The 16,815-nt window shown below is 41.6% G+C and overlaps 1 protein-coding gene across 1 annotated transcript in view; it reads left to right on the plus strand.

Moving 5' to 3' along the window:
* LRP5 (LDL receptor related protein 5) overlaps positions 1-16,815 on the plus strand; it is a 150,830-nt gene that overhangs the window by 55,834 nt on the left and 78,181 nt on the right. Inside the window, exons 3-5 of the mRNA XM_056851004.1 lie at positions 3,603-3,800; positions 8,508-8,704; positions 11,148-11,279. Coding sequence (XP_056706982.1) covers positions 3,607-3,800; positions 8,508-8,704; positions 11,148-11,279 — 523 coding nt within the window. The 5' untranslated portion in view covers positions 3,603-3,606. The remainder of the gene's footprint in view (positions 1-3,602; positions 3,801-8,507; positions 8,705-11,147; positions 11,280-16,815) is intronic.

The raw sequence follows: 16,815 nt of genomic DNA on the forward strand, positions 1-16,815 counted from the left end.
TACCCCTCTCCTCCATGAATATTTCCACTCCCCTCTTAAAGCTTTTCAAGTTGGCAGCCTCACCACATCCTGGGACAGGGAGTTCCACAATTTAACTATGCGTTGTGTGAAAAAATACTTCCTTTTATCTGTTTTGAATCTGTCACCCTCCAGCTTCAAGAGATGACCTCACATTCTAGTATTATGGGAGAGGGAGAAAAGCTTCTCCCTGTCCACTCTCTCCAAACCATGCATAATTTTATAGATCTCTATCATGTCTCCCCTTAGCCGCCTTTTTTCCAAGCTAAACAGCCCTAAGCGTCTTAACCCCTCCCCATAGAACAGTTGCTCTGGTCCCCTAATCATTTTGGTTTCTCTTTTTTGCACCTTCTCAAGCTCTGTAATATCCTTTTTTAGGTGTGGTGACCAGAACTGTACACAGTATTCCAAGTGTGGTCTCACCATAGATTTGTACAAGGGCAGTATGATATCAGCAGTTTTATTTTCTATTCCTCGTCTAATTATGGCCAGCATGGAATTTGCCTTTTTTACAGCAGCCACACACTGGATTGACATCTTCATTGAGCTATCCACTACTGCCCCAAGATCCCTTTCTTGGTCTGTTGCTGCCAGCACAGATCCCATCAGTGTATATGTGAAGTTGGGATTTTTTGCCCCAATATGCATCACTTTACACTTGCTCACATTGAATCTCATTTGCCATTTTAATGCCCATTCCTCCAGTATGTAGAGATCCTTCTGGAGCTCTTCACAGTCCGGTTTTGTTTTAACCACCCTAAATAATTTGGTGTCATCTGCAAACTTGGCTACTTCACTGTTTAACCCCAACTCCAGGTCATTGATGAACAGGTTGAAAAGCACCGGTCCCAACACAGATCCCTGAGGCACCCCACTGCTCCCATCCCGCCATTGGGAGAACTGACTATTGATTCCTACTCTCTGCTTCCTATTTTTCAGCCAGCTCTCAATCCATAAGAGGACTTGTCCTCTTATCCCATGACTATGAAGTTTGCTTAGCAGTCTTTGGTGGGGGACTTTGTCAAAAGCTTTTTGGAAATCCAAATACACAATGTCCACAGGCTTATTCCTGTCCACAGGCTTATTGACGCTTTCAAAAAACTAATAGGTTAGTGAGACAGGACCTACCTTTACAGAAGCCATGTTGGGTTTTGCTCTGCATACCTTGCCCTTCTAAACAAATGCCTCACTTTCTTGCCCTGGATCTGTATCCATCCTTGCGGACGATGAAACTCCCAAAGGCAATCAAAACAGCCCTTGATTTCTGTACTGAGGTTCTGGTTCAGCTGCTGAACTATCATGAACCAAAAATGTCATCATCTCTGCCTTGTTTTCCCCATGTCCATAGGTGAGCTAATGAGTGTCTAAGCATAACGTTATTTCATGAGGGTAAATTAATGAGGTATGCAGAATTTTTGGAAAGCCACGAGGTTATATAAATGCTAGTTATTGAGGCTAAGTTCTTTCCAACTTAGTTTTTGCAGGGATTTATTTTACTGAGCTTTGCTTTGAATTTTGAAACGATTGGCATAGTCCGCTACTACTTTCACATGGACTCCATCCAGCGTTTAAACAGGAAACCTCTAAGGTTTAGCAGAAGCGTTCGGTGTTCATATGGGTCAGAGTGAAACCTTGGGCTCACTCTTGTAAGGATCAGGAAATTCAACTTGCGTAAAAAAAAAAAACTTATGCAACATTTAAATGCACCTGATAGTCTTGGAGGGCCTATTTTTAATGATAGTTAATTTGATTGTAGATTATTCAGAGCTCCTCTTGTGGAACTTGTTTGCATATTGCTTTGGGGTTTTTTTGTTCATTCTTTGGCATTGTAGATTTAAAGCATCTCTAGATATAAACTGCACTCTTGTGTCTCCCCCCCCTTTTTTTTCCTTTGGTACAATTCATTAGTTAACTATGGCATTGTTGGTTAAAGACTTTGTCTGTTAGCTTTCTTCCACACTGCCTAACTGAACTCACAAGCATGCCAGTCTCATAGAATACCATTGCTTTTTTCAGCCTCTTTCTCAGACCTGTTCAGACCTATTTAACATATAGTCTCCTTTGGTAGTTTTTTTTTGGGGGGGGGGGAATGCTGCTGCTGTTTTAGCTGTATTTGCCAGCTCGGCCTTTTGGTGAATTTGTGATGTCAGTGTTTTCTTAGTAAACTGCCGTGCCTCTTCCCCCACCCTTTCCAGTTTGCTTTCTTAATGCGTCTGAAAAACATTCGTTAACCTGTATAAATGGTGTAGAGATTTGATGTTTTAGTTTTCATCTGTCTTACCTAGGAATGTTCTGGCATATTTATGTAACATGCCATTCCTTGACCCCTTTTTAACAATATCTTCTCAGTGGCTTCCTCAGTTGATTTGGTTACCACCTCAAAAAAGCTTTAGTACAAATGCAAAACAACTGATGTGTGTTCATCACTGAGATTTTTGTTTGCATGTCAAAAAAGGCAAAAGAAAAATTGTTATTGTGCTCCTGTACATGGATAACATAATTCTAGCTTGACTAGAAGTTTTGGGAAATAATAGCATTGGAAAGCCTACAACTGCAAGGCTGTACGTTCATTTTATCTCAAATTAAACCTTTTCAATTTCTGGGAACATTACATGGTATAACACTTGGCTCAACCATAAGGCAGTCCACCACTTAGGCTTCTGGAGCTGCATAGAAATGAGCTGCATCTTGTCCTCATTAATTTTAGACTCTTGACTGCTTGTTGCGTCTCTCTATTCAGTCTTTAGCTTGAAGAAGCATATATGTCATTAGAATGCACATGGAAGGACAAGAGATTTTGCCCTTGTGGAAAGGGACTCCTGTTCTTGAAGTTGTTAAATCTATTGTTGCATTTCTGTGGAATCTTAAATTTGGGAGGAAGTTGCAGAGTCTATTCATTGCAAAATTATTGCTAGCAAACATTACAGCTGCTTTTGTGCTACTAATTTGAGCAGGTTACTTATAGGTAACTAGCTATTTTGTAATCATTTGTGAAATCTGTTACGTAGGCAATACTGACAATACACCAAAATGTACATCCACTGCATCTATATTTGTTAACATACCCCATGCTATTAAGCAATGCTGCAGCGTGTTCAGTGTGGCTGGTCCTCCAGTTGCCTGAAGAACCTAAATACAGTTATTACTCCACTTATTTATTTACCTTATTTTAACCTACCTTCCTCCCAAAGGACTCTGATTTGTCAGCTGGCAATAGTCATTTTATTGCACTGAAGACTTTGTTTTACTCAGCTGAAAAATCAGTTATACATTAAATAGCATTTAAAAGCTTGCAATTTATGAAACGTTTGCTAACATATTATAAAAGCACCTAATCAAATTGCCATTTTGCTGCTACACAGTCTAAATGAAAATAGGACATGGTTTCTAATTTTTTGTGCAGAGGAGGCAACCTGGTTTTCCTCAGAGGTAGTCAGTTAAATATGAAATCTTCAGAGTCAAAATATGATGGGGTTTTGTTAAAAGGTATTTTGATACTATTTTCCCTTTAGGTTGCAGAGAAGTATGGGATTAGTTTCAAGTCAAAGTTGATTATCTGACACTTGTGTTTCTCATAATTTTAGATACATGTATTGGACAGACTGGGGGGAGACGCCTAGAATAGAACGTGCTGGAATGGACAGCAGTGTTCGTAAAATAATAGTGGATTCTGACATTTACTGGCCTAATGGACTCACCATAGATCTTGAAGAACAGAAGCTTTACTGGGCCGATGCAAAACTGAGTTTCATTCACAGAGCAAATCTGGATGGCTCCTTCAGGTATGTTTTCTTTTCCCTGTTAATTATATATAGCTGAGATTCTTCTGTTGTTGCTAAAGAGTTGGGTCCTACCAGGGTTGTCTTATACACGGAATACATGGAAAAATACGGGCGGGGAAGAGAGCCAGGCCCATTGGAAGGCCAGATGCCAGCCGGCCAGGGTGACCGGGCTCTTCCCCGCCCACTCTTGGGCGGGAAAGAGAGCAGGCGGGGAAGAGCCCAGTTGCCCTGGCTGGCTGGCGGCCGGCCTTCCGATGGGCCCCGCTGTCTTCCCCTCCCATATTTTTCCATGTATAAGATGCCCCCATGTATACGATGACCCCTGATTTCTTAATTTTGGGTTAAAAAAACAGGGGTCGTCTTATACATGGGGGCGTCTTATACACGGAAAAATACGGTATACTTTTTGACTACAAAGAGGCTATGCTGGGCTTTATAGGATTCATATTGCCCAAAAAGCACAGGGCACAAGAACTGCAGTGAAGAGGGAACCAGTCAAATCATATCCAAGTGAGTGCTATCCTGTTGATTTTACATAACATGTAGCTATTAACACCCTGACCCGGATAGCCCCAGGCTAGCTTGATCTCGTCAGAAGCTAAGCAGAGTCGGCCCTGGGGAGTATTTAGATGGGAGACCTCCAAGGAATGCCAGGGGTGTGATGAGGAGGCAGGCAGTGAGAAACCACTCTGAACATCTTTTGCCTTGAAAACCCTACAGGGTCGCCATATGTCAGCTGTGGCTTGCCAGCCAAAAAACCCAAAAGCTATTAACAGGACCAGCCTTGGGATATTTTGTGGTTCTTTGAGTAAAGTGGCACCTATACTGTTATCCCAGTGGGGATTCTTTGGAAACACTCTTCCACCCTCCCCCTTTTCCAGGTGCTCCTTAAGGTGAATTACTTCCCCAATTCTGGATGCTGGACTGCTTGGATTGCACTACTTTTACTGTGACCTCTTGCAGCCTGTTTGTCTAGGAAAACAAAAACTGCAGGCTTGTGCATCCTTGATCTGTATAGGGAGTGTGCAGGGAAGGGACCTTAAACCATCACATAGTTTCGCTTATCAAAACTGGGCTCCTCGGCTCTTAGCCTTTTATAGGAAAATGTGTGAATTTCAAGGGTGCTTGTTTTTGCATTTCAAATGCTAATAACAGTGAGAGTCCAGTTTTGATTAGCAAAACCAATGGGAGGCTGAAGGATTAAATTCTGCCTCCCTTCCCTTGAGGCAAATTGAGGCTATTACCAGTCACATGGGCTGCGAAACAGCAAGGATTCATAGGGAAGAGGAGGAAGAAGAGTTGATTTTTATATGCCGACTTTCTCTACCACTTAAGGAAGAATCAAACCGGCTTATCATCGCCTTCCCCTCCCCACAACAGACACCCTGTGAGGTAGGTGGGGCTGAGAGAGCTCTAAGAGCTGTGACTAGCCCAAGGTCACCCAGCTGGCTTCATATGTAGGAGTGGGGAAACCAACCCTGTTCACCAGATGAGCATCCGCCGCCCATGTGGAGGAGTGGGGAATCAAACCCGGTTCTCCAGATCAGAGTAACAAAGCTGGAAACTATCCAAAATCACTTCTTGAGGAGAACTCTAGCCTTACCCAGAGGCACCCCTGCAGCCCTGATGCGAGCAGAACTTGGTTTGGCCTCAATCAGGGCCCGTGTTCACTTAGCCCTGTTAAGATCTTGGAGAAAGCACATCGCAGGCAGTGTTTTAAACTGATGGTGCAAAATGATGCCAACAAGCTAGCCTGCTATAACAACATCCTGCATTGCTACTCCATAGCAAATGACACCCAGGCTGTCCCCATAGCAGGTACCAACATTCAGGATTGGGTGTTCAAATGTGATGCTGCATCGGACATCCCCTTCCATAACCTCAGAATAGCTTTTACCTCCCTCCGGTTTCAAACCATGCCAACGGCTTGGATAGCTGGACATTACTCCCGAACACCATGGGCCTCTCACCTATGTATTTGTGGGGCCGCTGCAGAGGACCTAACTTATTCTGTCCTCTTTATACAGAGCCCAGACTTAAATTCCTCGAAGCAATTCTAAAGGGCCTAAATCTTTCTCCAGATCCAGAGAAGCTGCTCTTTCTCTCAACAGACACCAATCCTGATGTTTCCTACAAAGTGCCACTCTTTACTTTAGCAGCTAAGAAAATCCGAGCTAAAGCTGTTTTTAATCAGGGATCTTAACATATTTAAATATTAGTTTCTTGTGGGTCAGACTGTTTTAAAGTTATTTTAATGTTTTTTATGATATTTTAATGTTATTTTAATGTTTTGTATGGGGGATTGTGATGGCCTTCAGCCACAGACAATAAACTTTATCACATCAGCATCTGCCACTCATGTGGAGGAGTGGGGAATCAAACCTGGTTCTCCAGATTAGAGTCCACCGCTCCAAACCACTGCTCTTAACCACTACACCCCGCTGGATCGTTGGCCCCTGCCAAAGTTTAGCATCTTAACTGAGAATCTAAGGAACTTTCTCAGGTTTGGTCAGACAAGCTGAGATGGCATCATTTCCCTGAATGGTGCTCAGACTGCAGAGTTTCCTGGAGGTGTAAGAAATCAAGTTTTAGGAGGCTTTTTTACTTCTGTGAGCTGTGTTCAGAAATTGATGAAAAGAAGGCTCTTGTCAATTTTCATGCAGTTTGGTTAGCTGTTGGCTAAAGGTGTTTATTTCATTGAAGATGTGCATGTTGATGTTAAAATTTGTGAAAATTCAACGCCACACCGTTATTATTGGTTGCTATTTCAAGGGTATTCTGTCTGAATAACCTTTTGGTCAGTGATGTTTATTTCTTTATGGCAACTTATGGCTTTGTTAGTACAGGAATTCTGTTAACACGTTTGCTGTTTAGAATGTAATATTACTTAGCCAAACAGTGAACTCTCACACAGCAGTCTTTGAGAGCATAAATTATACCCCAGGTTTCAGGATATTCAAATGCAGTATTTATCGTTGACAGAAGCCCTGAGGCTAACACGTTGAACAAGGGTATTAGCTATGAACTGTATAATAAAGTTAGCCTTAGAATTCAGAACTGCTCATCTTGACTTGCATTGCTGTCACTTAGGATAAAACATTCTGCCTGGACTGTTTATCCTCTTTTGATAAATCCCTGCTCTTGATGGTTAAACCTTGTACAGAGCATGTCCCATGTTTTGTGCACAACCCGATAAATTTATGTCCTTTGCACTGGGAGTTGAAGCTGCATTTTATATTGTACTATAGACTTTAAATTATTTTAGAGCAGGAATAAAACAAGAAAGGCAATTGTTTTCACTCCTGAGTGTCCTTTATTTCTAACCATACTAAATAAATTGGATTTTTAACAAAATAATCTGTGCTACAAATGCTTGCCTTTGTTACTGGCTAGATGCCATTCCAAGTGATTTGTATTCTGTATAGTCCATTAAATTTGCTATACCAGATTCACGTCGAAAACACATCATCCAAAACTAGTCAGAATCTTATTAAGAGCAAAGTAATATATGGGGAAGACTCGAAAAAGATGAATAGTAATTGGTTACCAAATACAAGTTGTCTCTTGCAACTTGAGTACTTTTTCCTGTTTGATGATTCATTAGAAAGGGTTTCAGGGGGTTTCCTTTGCTCCAGGTAAATTGAACTGCCACTGTTCATGGAAGCCAGTGGAAATATGGAATGTTTTAAAAATCATGACAGGCAACCCATTCCTGAAGGAGGGGATAGTTATGTCAGGGTCTGGAACAGCGCAGTTGCGCCACCTCCTGAGAGGCTGCCTGGCCAGAAAATAACAATTAAAGAGCATTTCAAATAAAAACCCATGAAACTTGCCCATTGAGTTTCATGGGGCTTTGCCAGCTGTTTTGCTGGGGTAGCTCCTCTGCAACATAAAAGGGTGTTTCCAAGCTGAAAGGGGCTTGGAGGCTGACTAACGTCAGCTGTGCCCCTGGGAACACCCCGGGCATTCCCCTCTGGATGCTTCTTATGCTCGGACAACACTGCCAGGGAGGCAGCACCAGTGCCCCAGGCCCACGCCACTGCGCTGTTCCTGAGGCCTTGCATAGGTTGCCCTGCACCAGTGTCCATTCCACTTTGCATGGCGCAAGTGGCACAGATGCCAGCGTAGGGGTCACGCCGGCTAGGGCTGTCAATTCGGTTCGGTCCGAACTGAAAATCAACTGAATTTCCCCTGATTCGGTGATTTTCTGTTCGGACGGATCCGAACTCAAAACTGGCGGGCAACCGGGGGGGCGAATTCAGCGAGTTCGGGAGTTCGCGAATAAATCCGGCAAATTCGGCCGCCCTTCAGGGGAGCCCGCTGAAAGGCGCGGGCTGCCCTTTAAACTGATCTGAGCCTCCCAGCTGTTTAAAGGGCCCCCACGCGCCTTCAGGGAATCCCTCTGAAGGCGCGCTGGGGCCGAATTTTCCCCCGAACTCCGGATCCCCCCGAATTACCGGGGATCCGAAGCGGGGGAGTTCGGACTTCGGCACGTACCGAACCCACAAGGGTCAAATTCGGCCGAATCCGAACTGTACCGAATTTTTTTTTTTTTGACAGCCCTAACGCCGGCTCCTATGCGGCTCCGGCTCCCCCCAATCAGTATTGCACGGTTAAGCTTTTAGGATATTATGTCTTGGTTTTGTGTTTTGGTTTAAAAATACCGATGGTATGCTAATCTTAAAACTAATTTTCTCTGAAACCTAGGCAAAAGGTTGTGGAAGGTAGTCTGACTCACCCGTTTGCACTGACCCTGGCTGGGGATACCCTCTATTGGACGGATTGGCAGACTCGCTCCATTCATGCCTGCAACAAAAGGACTGGTGAAAAAAGGAGGGAAATACTCAGCGCACTGTACTCTCCGATGGACATCCAGGTTTTAAGTCCTGAAAGGCAACCATATTGTATGTTTCCTACATTTACTTGTAATTGCTTCTGCATTGTTTAGGGGTATGGTAGCTTAAGGCTGGGCTTTTGAGGGAAAATGTTACCCGTGAAGATGAGGCTCACTCCAGCCCCAACCCCAAAACCCTGTGGCTATTTCTCACTGTAGGCCTGCAACCCCAGAACTGATCTTTCAAGGGTTCAGGAGAAGCTTCCAGAATGCAGGAAAATTGGATTTCATGCATCCATGGATTGATGGATACAGGCCATTAATTATAGGCAAAAGTAGACACATTTTTAAAAAAATATGAATGCCCTAAAAATATATTTTACATGTCTAGCTCACTCAGGAATTATTATTATCCAATGAAGGTTCTTGTAAAATCTTTGTACTGCAGAGAAAACATTCTGAGCAAGTAAAACCTTGTCTGGAAAAGCATTTTACTCATCCAAAAAAAACTGAATATTTCATAGGACTTCATTTTCAGTGTCGTTCCCCCCCCAAAAAAATGTCTAAGGTTTCCATGGGGAAAACTGAAAATGTCTTGGGGATGGGTAGTGGTTCCACATCACAGTTCCCTCTCCCCACTTTCCCCCTAAGCCTTCACATGTCTAAACATGCAATATGCCTCTTGGATTTCATTTTTTATTCTGTGTAGCCTGTGCCTTATTAAGAAATTGTATCTTGTTTAGACTAAGTGATGGAAAGGTGCATAAGAAACTTGGGTTTTATCCGAGGTATAAGTATCGACTCACACTTCATTGAAACTTAGTATGAAGTCTAGAATTTAACACATCTGAAAGATTTTGGTCTCTGTGTGGGGTGCTGTCTATACTTTGGAAAGGGAGGATAGGTTGACAGTAAACATACATGGAGTAAACAAAGGAATTTGGGATCTGCTCAAACTGCAAAACAGGTGCAAGTCTGTCAGTAGAAGTCACTGGATATATGTACTGCTACAGTTTGTTCTAGTGTTCCAGATAGGGTTGTGTGGTGTTCTCTGAATTCTTAACATTTCTCTCAGCTGAGGGAATGTCCCACCCCTGGGTCACAGTATTTCTGGACAGTAGTGAGGAAAACATAGTCCGCAGGGAAATACTATCTGCTAGAAATAGCTCAGATGCCACTGTCTCTTGACTGGGATTGGAGTTGGATTCCATTTCTCCCTAAGTTTATTCTATATGGCTTCTTTGAACACAGCCATGTATAGGACAGTAATAATATATTGGTATAGACTGTGAACTTTTACTTTTATTTGGGTCCCCAAATTATTAGCCCCTTTTGCATTGCTGGATGTTGCCATTCTGCTCCTCATAACCCATCCAGATCATTTCAGTTGTTTCAAAAAATCTTAGAAAACTGTTCAGCCATGAATGTATGTGTGTGAGTGAGGCACAATGCAGTTACTATGGAGTGTGCATATATTACTAGTAACTACAGCATGCATTCTGCAAATATAGGGTTGGATCCCACCAAGATTTCTACAGGTACATGGGGTGGGGTTGATTTTTGTTGATTTCCCCCTCCTGTGACAGCCCAAAACATGCCCCAAAATGCTACTGTGGGGATGGGGGGCGGGTGTCAGCGAAAATAACCTCTCTCCTTGCGCATGCAAAAATCTGGGTAAGATCCAAGCCGTGCTTTCTTGGCTCATCAAGGAAATGTTTGACTTTAAAGAGTACCTCCTTTCAACAATCTAGTAAGGTTCCTGGCAGTATCTACAAATCTGCCCACCACATCCCAGGGTCCTTTAAAATGGTCAGAATTTGGAGTCTAAAATGGGTGACTCTCCAAACGAGCTTAGAGGTCAAAGTGCTGAATCTCACCCTCTAAAGTTAGACTTCCACTGGGTATTATACCCCATGTTGCAGTTTAAGAAGATTGAATATGCTATCTGTGAACATGGACTTAACGTTGCATTGTTTAGCCAGTATAGTTCAGTCATCTTCCTTTAAACAGAGAACTTTAGAGAAGAGGAACAGTGTCATTTGTAATATGCTGTGCAACCCACATTTAAAACAAATGGGGTTTGCACAGAAGTAGGTGAGTTGTAACCTAAGGTAATGCGCTGAAGATACACATGTTGTACATTTTTGTTTGTTTGTGTTTAAATTCTGGAGCTTCTCCACAGGGCACTCTGCCAAACTGCTTATTGAACACCTACAGAAAAATGTTTATACATATGTATGCTGTATAAATTGCTTCCCTACATTTAAAATAGCCGGTGCAAGGGGGTTGGGGAAGAACCTTATTTTGCATAATCGAAATACATGGATTGTAGAGTTTTACATCTCTATGACCATAGTAGATTTAGGGGCATAGCGCTAATTAATACAAGTGCATTAAGGATTTTAAAGTAGTTCAGAACAAGACACTTGGTGAAAAGTAGCATTCTTCAGCTCATTTCATGAGTCTGAACTTTCTCTGTGTATAAAATTGCTTTTCTCTTTCATTTCTTAAAGTTCATACACCCTGTGAAGATAACAACGGTGGCTGTTCCCATTTGTGCCTGTTGTCTCCAAGAGACCCCTTTTACAGCTGTAACTGTCCCACTGGAGTCCAGCTGGAAGAAGATGGCAGGACCTGCAAAGCAGGTAAAAGTCAGATGAATTGTTGCTTGATGGTGTTCAAGAACACATATAAAGTAGAGAGAAATTTTTTTGGACTGCTCAGTTAGTTCTCGTCTATATAAAGGATTCGGCAATAGCTTCTGTGTATGCTTTTCTTGCCAGTCTCTTCCCTCTCTCCACAGGCAAACCACTCTCCAAATTGGCAGTGGGGAGCAGAAGGCTTTGTGTGTGTGTGTGAGTGTGTGTGTGTGTGTAGTTGTATTTCAGTTAATTTACCTGACAGGAGCTTGAACCAGCCAAATCTGTAGAAGATGTTTATGGATCACCATGCTAGGGTAGCTTAAAGTGTAGTGGGGGGGACAGATAGGGTTGCCAACCTCCAGGTTGTAGCTGGAGATCTCCTGCTACTACAACTGATCTCCAGACGATAGAGATCAGTTCACCTGGAGAAAATGGCTGCTTTGGCAATTGGACTCTGTGGCGTTGAAGTCCCTCCCCTGCCCTCCTCAGGCTCCGCCCCAAAAACCTCTCGCTGGTTGCAAAGAGGGACCTGGCAACCCTAGGGACAGATCATGAGAGCAAGAACTTGGTATCACTAAGATGGGTTCATGTAACTGCTGACATTGCTTTTGTATTTCTGTCAGCTGTTTAGAAAACGCACGTGGGGGCACTTTTATTTTCAGATCCCCTTGGAATGAGATATATGGAACAATGGTCAGTTTCTTAGCTATTGAAATCTCCCTACTGGTGAATCTGCATATAGAGTGCTGTAAATTTCAGTTTCTTCAAATAAAACAATTGGTACCGGAATTTTTTTGGCACCCTGTTAAGACATTTAACACACTTTGAAGAACAGTGATTTCGGGATGCTTGTCAGAAGAGGAAATTTTTTAAATGTATAAAATATTACATTGATTTTAGAGAGGATATTTTTGTTAAATGGGAGGGGAGGAGGGCAGGGGTTATATGTGGCATAAAGACCACTAAGTATTGAAGTACAGTTGGCAATATTGGTTTGCATTTTTTTAAATATGCAAATTAAAAATGTTTATTGCAAGGTTAGTCATGGTGGTATTCCTCACCAAGACTGAAATTAATAAGTCATACTTGGCAAAGTTCTTGCAAGTTAAAATCTACACAACTTACATTTTATGGGTTGTTCACATTATGACTGGTTGTTCATTACTGGTTTCCCAATAATCTTTGGGGTTACATTCAAGGACTTGTTAGAAGGAGTCTCAAGGCAAGTTCACTGGTTGTGGCAAAATGTTTTACTTACAGCCTGAGGTTCTCAAATGTTAAAAATTGGTGGTTGCAAATTTTGGATCTTGCTGTTATGGAAAAAAAGAAACTAATGTTAAATAGAGAGATCAGAATATATTCAGACAACTTTCAAATAAAATGGCATTCTGTTTGTTTGTTTGTTTGTTTGTTTGTTTGTTTGTTTTAGAGGCCCACAGAGTAATCCTAAACACAGTCACACCCTTTTTAGCCAATTGACTTGGATTTAGCAAGGCATAACTCTGCTTAGAATGGCACTGTAAATCATCAGAAAAGTGGTTTTTGGTAACCCTGTTGGGTACATTGAGGAAACATCTGGATTATTGTAAACATTATTTAACCTGTTAAAATTTATTGTGCTGTGTGATATGTTTAAAACATTAATAACGATCTCCTATAAACCCCGTGATATAGATCGTGGTGTGTACCAAATCACTGTGGTTACTGTCCCAATGTATTTCCCCTTCTTTGCTCTGGGCTTTCACCTTCTCTTCTGTTCCCGTGATCTTTGCTATGGGGCAGTATTGTACAGGCATATACAGTGCTTGTATCTAGAATCAAAGAGCAGTTTCATTTTGTTCTGCTGCCTTATTTACATGTTTTCTAAGGTACTGAAAGAGCCTTTCCCCCCAGTCATCCCACCCTTTAAAAAAAAAAAAAACACCCCTCATTCATGGCTTTAGAAATACGCTGAATGCTCAGAACAAGCTTTTAAGAACATTTATATTGACCTTGCATTTCTGGCAATGGGAAACTGTTCCAATGGGCATTTTAGAACTTTGGCTAAGGGGCACAGAAATGAGTGACTGTTTATAAGGCGTTAGCACCTTTCTATTGTTGAGCCAGACATTCTTTTAAGGGCTTTCTGTCAAAAGAGGGAAAAGTGGGATGGGAACAGGAAGTCTGGTTTTGCATGAGAATGTGGCTTTTTGGTTCAGTTTTATGGATTATTTCTTTCCCAAGCTCTGCATCTTTTGTGGCTCACTGCCTTATGCCAACATCCACGTGCTTCAATTCCTGCTCTTATTAATTAACTCATTGGTGGCCAAAGGCTGGCTTTAATTCATTACTTGATGGGCATGTTTTTTGAACCAAATTGAACCCTCATTGATACAGCTTGCAAAGATCAGGTTGGGCTTCTCTCAAGAATCAAAGCCCCAGAATATATAGTTTGTACATAGCTGACTACTTGTTCAGTAGCCTTCACCTTTTTAGTAATCTTGGTAGTTCTGCTATATTGTGTTCTACCTTAAGCGTTACGTGGAACTCATTGTGTGACATTCTCCAGCACTGAATTATAAAACAGCTTTTTTGTCTTTGCTGTGCTATGTTTAGATATTTCAAGTCCTCCCCCCCCCCTGTGTAATTAAGAATGCAAAATATCTTCAGAAACTCACAACTGTTGAAAATATTGGCCATTCCTCCATTGATCATCTTGGAAGGAAGTGCAGGAGAAAATAGCAATATTGTTTTCCATACAGAAGTCCAACAGACTCGCATATGCTTGACTAGTGGTGAAAGCAAATTTATATGCATGTCTGTGTATGCATGTGCACTCTCACGCACACACACAATATGCTTACTCTCAGATTTAGAGAAAGTTCAGTAAGTTTGAAGAGAGCCAGTCTATTTTGAGAAGGAAAGGAAGGGGTTAGCTAAATTGTACTTTGTCTGAGTTTTAAATCCTAAATAACCGTTCTCTTGCATTGTAAAAAAAAAAAAACCTCATTAAGGAAGCTGGCTGTTTTTAGGTAACAGCTGAAATTGCCATTCATAGCCAATGCTTCTTCCTTAGGAACAGAATATGCATATTCAGCTTTTACAACCTGAGTATTAGTAGGGCTGCAAGGGTGTGTTTTTGCCAATTCAAAGTAACTCACCTCAGGGTAAATATGAAACAATTGACAAGTGGTGGCATATCTTGGCATTTCATTCCCCTTTTAGATAATGTAACTGTGGGATTTGTCATGTTGTTCGCTGCTGTGAAATGAAACCTCCTGGAATGATCCTGTTACTTCCTTCTCTGTGCAGAGCTGGGTGTTAATGGCCAGTTAACACCGAACTTCATTGTGCTGAATGTTGTCATTGTTTGGAGCAATGGCAAGAATATTAACTAGCATGGTACCTCTTCCCCTGCACTTCTCATGATCTGCAGCAGTGATCTCCCACAAAGCCATGCCAGGGAATCCAGTTAGCTGTTTTAATCAGTTTCTGAAATTAACTTAATTTCCCACTCCTTCCTCTATGTGTGGTTTTTAAAAACCAGTTTGGGTTTAATAAAAGTGTGATATTTGTGTCCAGTACAGTGTAGCTTTATATTCAACATAATAATTTTATTCTATTTTTAATTTCTAGATAGCTGTATCTCTGGTCAACTGAAGTTGTAAGACTTGCTTATCTTTTCCTACCCCCAAGTCACTTCCAGCAAAATTGTAGTTGTTAAACGTTGTGGCGATGGGGGTGGGGAAGAGGCTAGATAGGATTCCACAATAGAGCATTGTTCTGTTCTGATTAGTAGACAGACAAATGGGAAAGGAGTAGCATGGCATTTTCTGGCATGGATTAGCAAAGGCAACCAGTGCTGTCTACATTTGTTTAGGTTGGGTGAATAAATTGGAGCATTTGTTACTGTATTATAGATGTCTTGTCACTTGTCAAATGTGAAGTGGGCCAAGGCTGAGAATGAAAAACAGCTCTCTTTGAGCTGGTGAGATGGGCTGCTTTGCTGCTGTCAGCTCTGATTGAAGTTAATTTTGCAAATAGAATGCAGCTGCTATTTTCAGAGCTGAAACATGAATTTTTAATAACGGTAGCACAAAACAACAATCTCGGGAAACGCTGCACCTATCATGGGCATTTAAAATTTAAACCTAATGGGAATTAGGTTTAGGGATTAAAGGGAATAGTACCTCAGCTACAGACCATCAATTGCCCACATTAACTATAAAATGAGAATATAGTGCTTAGGGACTGAGGATAAATGGACCAACGCTTGTATTTTGTGGGTTCATTTTTTTTTCCAGATTTGGTTACAGTTTAGCAAGTGTTCCTAAATGAAGTTCACTAAAATATATAGGCTTGGGTGAAGGTTAAAACTTTTTTCAATTTATTTAACAAAACTGAACTTTTAAGAGGGGGTTGGGGGGGAAACCAAGTTAGATGTGGGATGGGGGTGGCAGAGTATGTAAGTACATACTTTAAAAACTTTTCTAGACTGTTTCTGCATGGAAAACATAAATGGATCCCAGGTTTCTTGGACTGCCTTTTTAATCATAAGGGATTGATGCAATTTTTTTTTGCTAAATGAGCAAATCATATGATGTTACATATACATTCCTTTCTCTGTTTTTTCTGGCAAATGGTTGATGAGAGAAACTTTCAAAAACCAAGCACACTGCTTTGGATTCCCTCTTTGGCTAAGTAAGGAATTTTCCAGCACCAGTTGGCTGATGGTCTTGGAGTTTTCGTAGGATTTGTCCTTCCATGTGAGGAGCTGAGAGCGCCTTTACTTGAACCATCTGGATATGATATGAGCTAATATTTTAAGGGCTTTTAAAATATGTAGTCAGTTTTACTTGGTGGTGGATTAGATGACCTTCGTGTGTCTTTAGCTCTGCAACCAGATATGGGAAAATTCTTGGGGGGGCTAAGAATATTAATTTAATTGTTTTCCTACCAGTATTGCCTACAACCAGTTCTATTTGTGATCTGGATATGGCATTGCAGCTTTGCATTTGCACAATGGACAACTTTGTTAGCGTGATAAAAGTTCCATAGTTATATAAACAGGAATTTCCCTTAATTAAAAAAATGCTGAAATGTTTGAATATATTCATTTTACCCTGCCCCCACATGAAAATGAGTGTAGACATGTAATACAAGGAGTAGAATGTGTTAAAGCAGTGGTTCCTAAAGTGGGCAGTACCACACCCTGGGGGGCGGTGGGATTACCTAGGCCCTGGGGGGCACTAAGTGGCAAGGGGGCAGCAGGGGGGTGCTAGAGGTGGGCCCCTTCAACTGTGTTGTTGGATAGGGTAGGGGGCGCTGGGGTTGAGTTTGTGGAACCAAGGGGGCAGTGGCCCGAAAGGTTTGGGAACCACTGTGTTATAATTTGGGATCCAGTAATGGGTCAATTATTGGGCAACATGGTGGATTTCTAGTCTGTGAGAAGAGGGGAAAGCTATAGAGCACTACTAAAAATACTTTTATGTATTATTTCAGATACAATCTAAATGGCAGTACATGTTTGGAATTCATATGTGAAAAATGTGCGGTACTC

This window comes from Euleptes europaea, chromosome 6, assembly GCF_029931775.1.
Source record: "Euleptes europaea isolate rEulEur1 chromosome 6, rEulEur1.hap1, whole genome shotgun sequence".
Classification (NCBI taxonomy): domain Eukaryota; kingdom Metazoa; phylum Chordata; class Lepidosauria; order Squamata; family Sphaerodactylidae; genus Euleptes; species Euleptes europaea.